This window comes from Etheostoma cragini, chromosome 4 (genome assembly GCF_013103735.1).
Source record: "Etheostoma cragini isolate CJK2018 chromosome 4, CSU_Ecrag_1.0, whole genome shotgun sequence".
Taxonomy (NCBI): domain Eukaryota; kingdom Metazoa; phylum Chordata; class Actinopteri; order Perciformes; family Percidae; genus Etheostoma; species Etheostoma cragini.
This window is the reverse complement of record NC_048410.1, coordinates 2877961-2880873: the sequence shown is the minus strand read 5'-3', so window position 1 is coordinate 2880873 and position 2913 is coordinate 2877961. Positions and strand designations below refer to the sequence as shown.

At 36.8% G+C, this 2913-nt stretch overlaps 1 protein-coding gene across 1 annotated transcript in view; it reads right to left on the bottom strand.

Annotated features, from left to right (window-relative positions):
- mfsd4aa (major facilitator superfamily domain containing 4Aa) overlaps positions 1-2913 on the bottom strand; it is a 16692-nt gene that overhangs the window by 4949 nt on the left and 8830 nt on the right. Inside the window, exon 7 of the mRNA XM_034868509.1 lies at positions 2558-2705. Coding sequence (XP_034724400.1) covers positions 2558-2705 — 148 coding nt within the window. The remainder of the gene's footprint in view (positions 1-2557; positions 2706-2913) is intronic.

The window sequence follows — 2913 nt, the reverse complement described above, 5'->3', positions numbered from 1 at the left end:
TATACTAGGACGTTTTTCGACATACCATACTATGACTGTTTTTCGACATACTATACTATGACTTTTTTTGGACATACTATACTGTGACTTTTTATCAACATACTATACTATGACTTTTTTCGACATATTATACAATGACTTTTTTCGACATATTATACTATGACTTTTTCGACATACTATACCATAACCTTTCATAGCATATTATGCTAGGAATTCTTTATAATTTTTTCGACAAACTATCCTATAAGTCTTTTTCGGCATACTATACTATGACTTTTTTTCGACATATTATACTATGACTTTTTTGACATACTATAACCTTTCATAGCATATTATGCTATGAATTTTTTATAATTTTTTCGACAAACTATCCTATAACTCTTTTTCGGCATACTATACTATGAATTTTTTCGACATACGGTACAATCTTTTCGACATACTATACTATGACCTTTTTCAACATACTATGACTGTTTTTCGACATACTATACTATGACTTTTTTCGCAACAACAGTCAAGACAAAATACAACAGAACGAGTAATTGTCGCCCAGTGAAATGTGTGAGGCAGATAAAAGTTAAAAGTGAATGGAGAGAGGGCAAATGAGGAATTGGGGAAGTCTCCTGGTAAGTTGCTATCATTTAGCGACGCAGCAGTGCATACAATAATGACCTTTATTTTTAATCTCAGTGAATAGCACTGAGTGAAAGTCAACGTTTTCTTTCTATCTAGTGACATCAGTATATAGTGATCATGATGTCAGTTCAGATAAGTACCAGTATAATAATCTGGATATAGGAATAGAAGGCATCATGACCCTCCTCATTTTTTTTTGGCATTTGTCCTTAGGGTAAAAAGGCAAAGTTGCAACAAAGTTAGTTTCTCCTTCAGGGAGGAGACACACAAGGAGAGATTTAAAAGTCATACACCCTGAGAGGCAGTTGGGAATACCTACGTGAATAATCAATAATACAGGTGTATTATGGAAGGATATATGAAATCATTGCTTGAATGCAATTTTCCCATTACACAGTGAAGCTTACTATTTCATTCAAGACAATTATGGCACAAAAGGTGCACCAACGCCACATGTACAGTATTATGTTAACAACATGAACGCATATTTAGCTAGGAAACACCAAAGGCAGTCGTAATATTTACCCTGCAGGCTAGGCTAACGCGGTTGCGCTAATGTTAGCAAACACGCGTCTGCACCACTTTAGTTAGCCGTCTAAACTTTTGAAAAGCCAAACAACATCCCTGTTTAAGCTGCGTGTCCCTTTCCCTCATATATTATTATAAACATAATAAAGACACCTAGACTTGGTCGAGACCATAGACTGTTAATATCAAAAGACCAAAAGCCATATTAGGCCAGACCAGTTGCAAAGACAAGGCGGGCTGCTCTGTTTTCTCCCCACCGTGAAGTCATGCAATGCATTGTGGGGGAATGGCAAAGCATTGCAAACCACTGTAAGATAGTGCCTACTTTTTGTATTATATTCCATTTTGTGATAACAAACACCATCAAATACAATGGATAACAGTTAAAAACAAGTAAATTGCATAAATTTGTTGCAAAATTAAACCTGCAACATGGGCTTTAAGTCTGCTAAACTACTTCTAAACCAGAAGCTGGTGCAACATCCTCTTTCTTTTGTTAGCTAGTAGGGCTGGGCAATATAGATATTATATTGATATTGTGATAGTAGACGAGCTGTCGTCTTAGATTTTGGACATCATCACATTGTTGGTATGTTTCCTGGTTTAAAAGGCTGCATTACAGTAAAAGGATTCATTTTCTGAACTTACCAGACTGTTCTAGCTGTGCTATTATTAGTCTTTACCCGCTTAGTCATTATGTCAACATTATTATTGATTATTTATCAAAAATCCCGTTAACCACTAGTCAAGCCTATAATATCATCGCAATATTGTTATCAAGGTATTAGGTAAAATTTGATTTATTTCATATCGCCCTGCCCCACTAGTACGCTACATCAGTGTCTTGCACCCAATCCATGGCTTGCTGCTTATTCATAGGAGCACTTTCAGTGACAGACTCATTCTCCCATAGTGCACCACAGAGCGCCACAGGAAGTCATTCCTGCCTGTGACATAAAACTTTATAACTCCAACACACAGAGACTTAGTGAGGTTAAAACTGGAAAATCGTATCTGTTTTGTGCAATAAAAGTGCTACAATTAGTATTATTATAATTATTACTTTTCACCATTGCAACTCCTTAATTATGTTACTTATGTCAATACTGTATCGTGATATTCCTTTAACTATGTAAATACTGTATCATAATATTCCTTTAACTATGTAAATACTGTACATATCCACACTCCTTATATTTCTTTATTCCTATTTATACTCTTTTTTACTATAATATATTTTACTATTTGTGCAACTGCAACACAGAGTTTCCCTTCGGGGATCATTAAAGTATTTCTGATTCTGATTCTGATTCCACATCATCCTAATTTTTGGTCCTCCTGATAGAGGATGAAATGATGCGGAGTGTGTCAGAAGGTGTGTACGTTACTTTACCTTTGTAGTCTAGCATGTCCTCTGTAAAGGCCAGCACTGACGGGAACACACTGCTGATGCACAGTCCCAACAGGCAAGTACCAATGAAGAGAAACACACTGCTGGTGTAGAAGATCAACACCAGGCACTGCACCAGTATGACCCCCACCTGAAAGAAACACACAGACAGACAGTGAGAGTGAGAACTGAGAACATATATTTGCATTTACAGCCCACAAGGAGGGGGTAGCACACCCACGACACCCGCCCACCTATAAAGATACAAAGCCCCAAGCATTGCTCATATATATACACTCACCGGCCACTTTATTAGGTACACCTGTCCAACTGCTCGTTAACACTTAATTTCTAAGCAG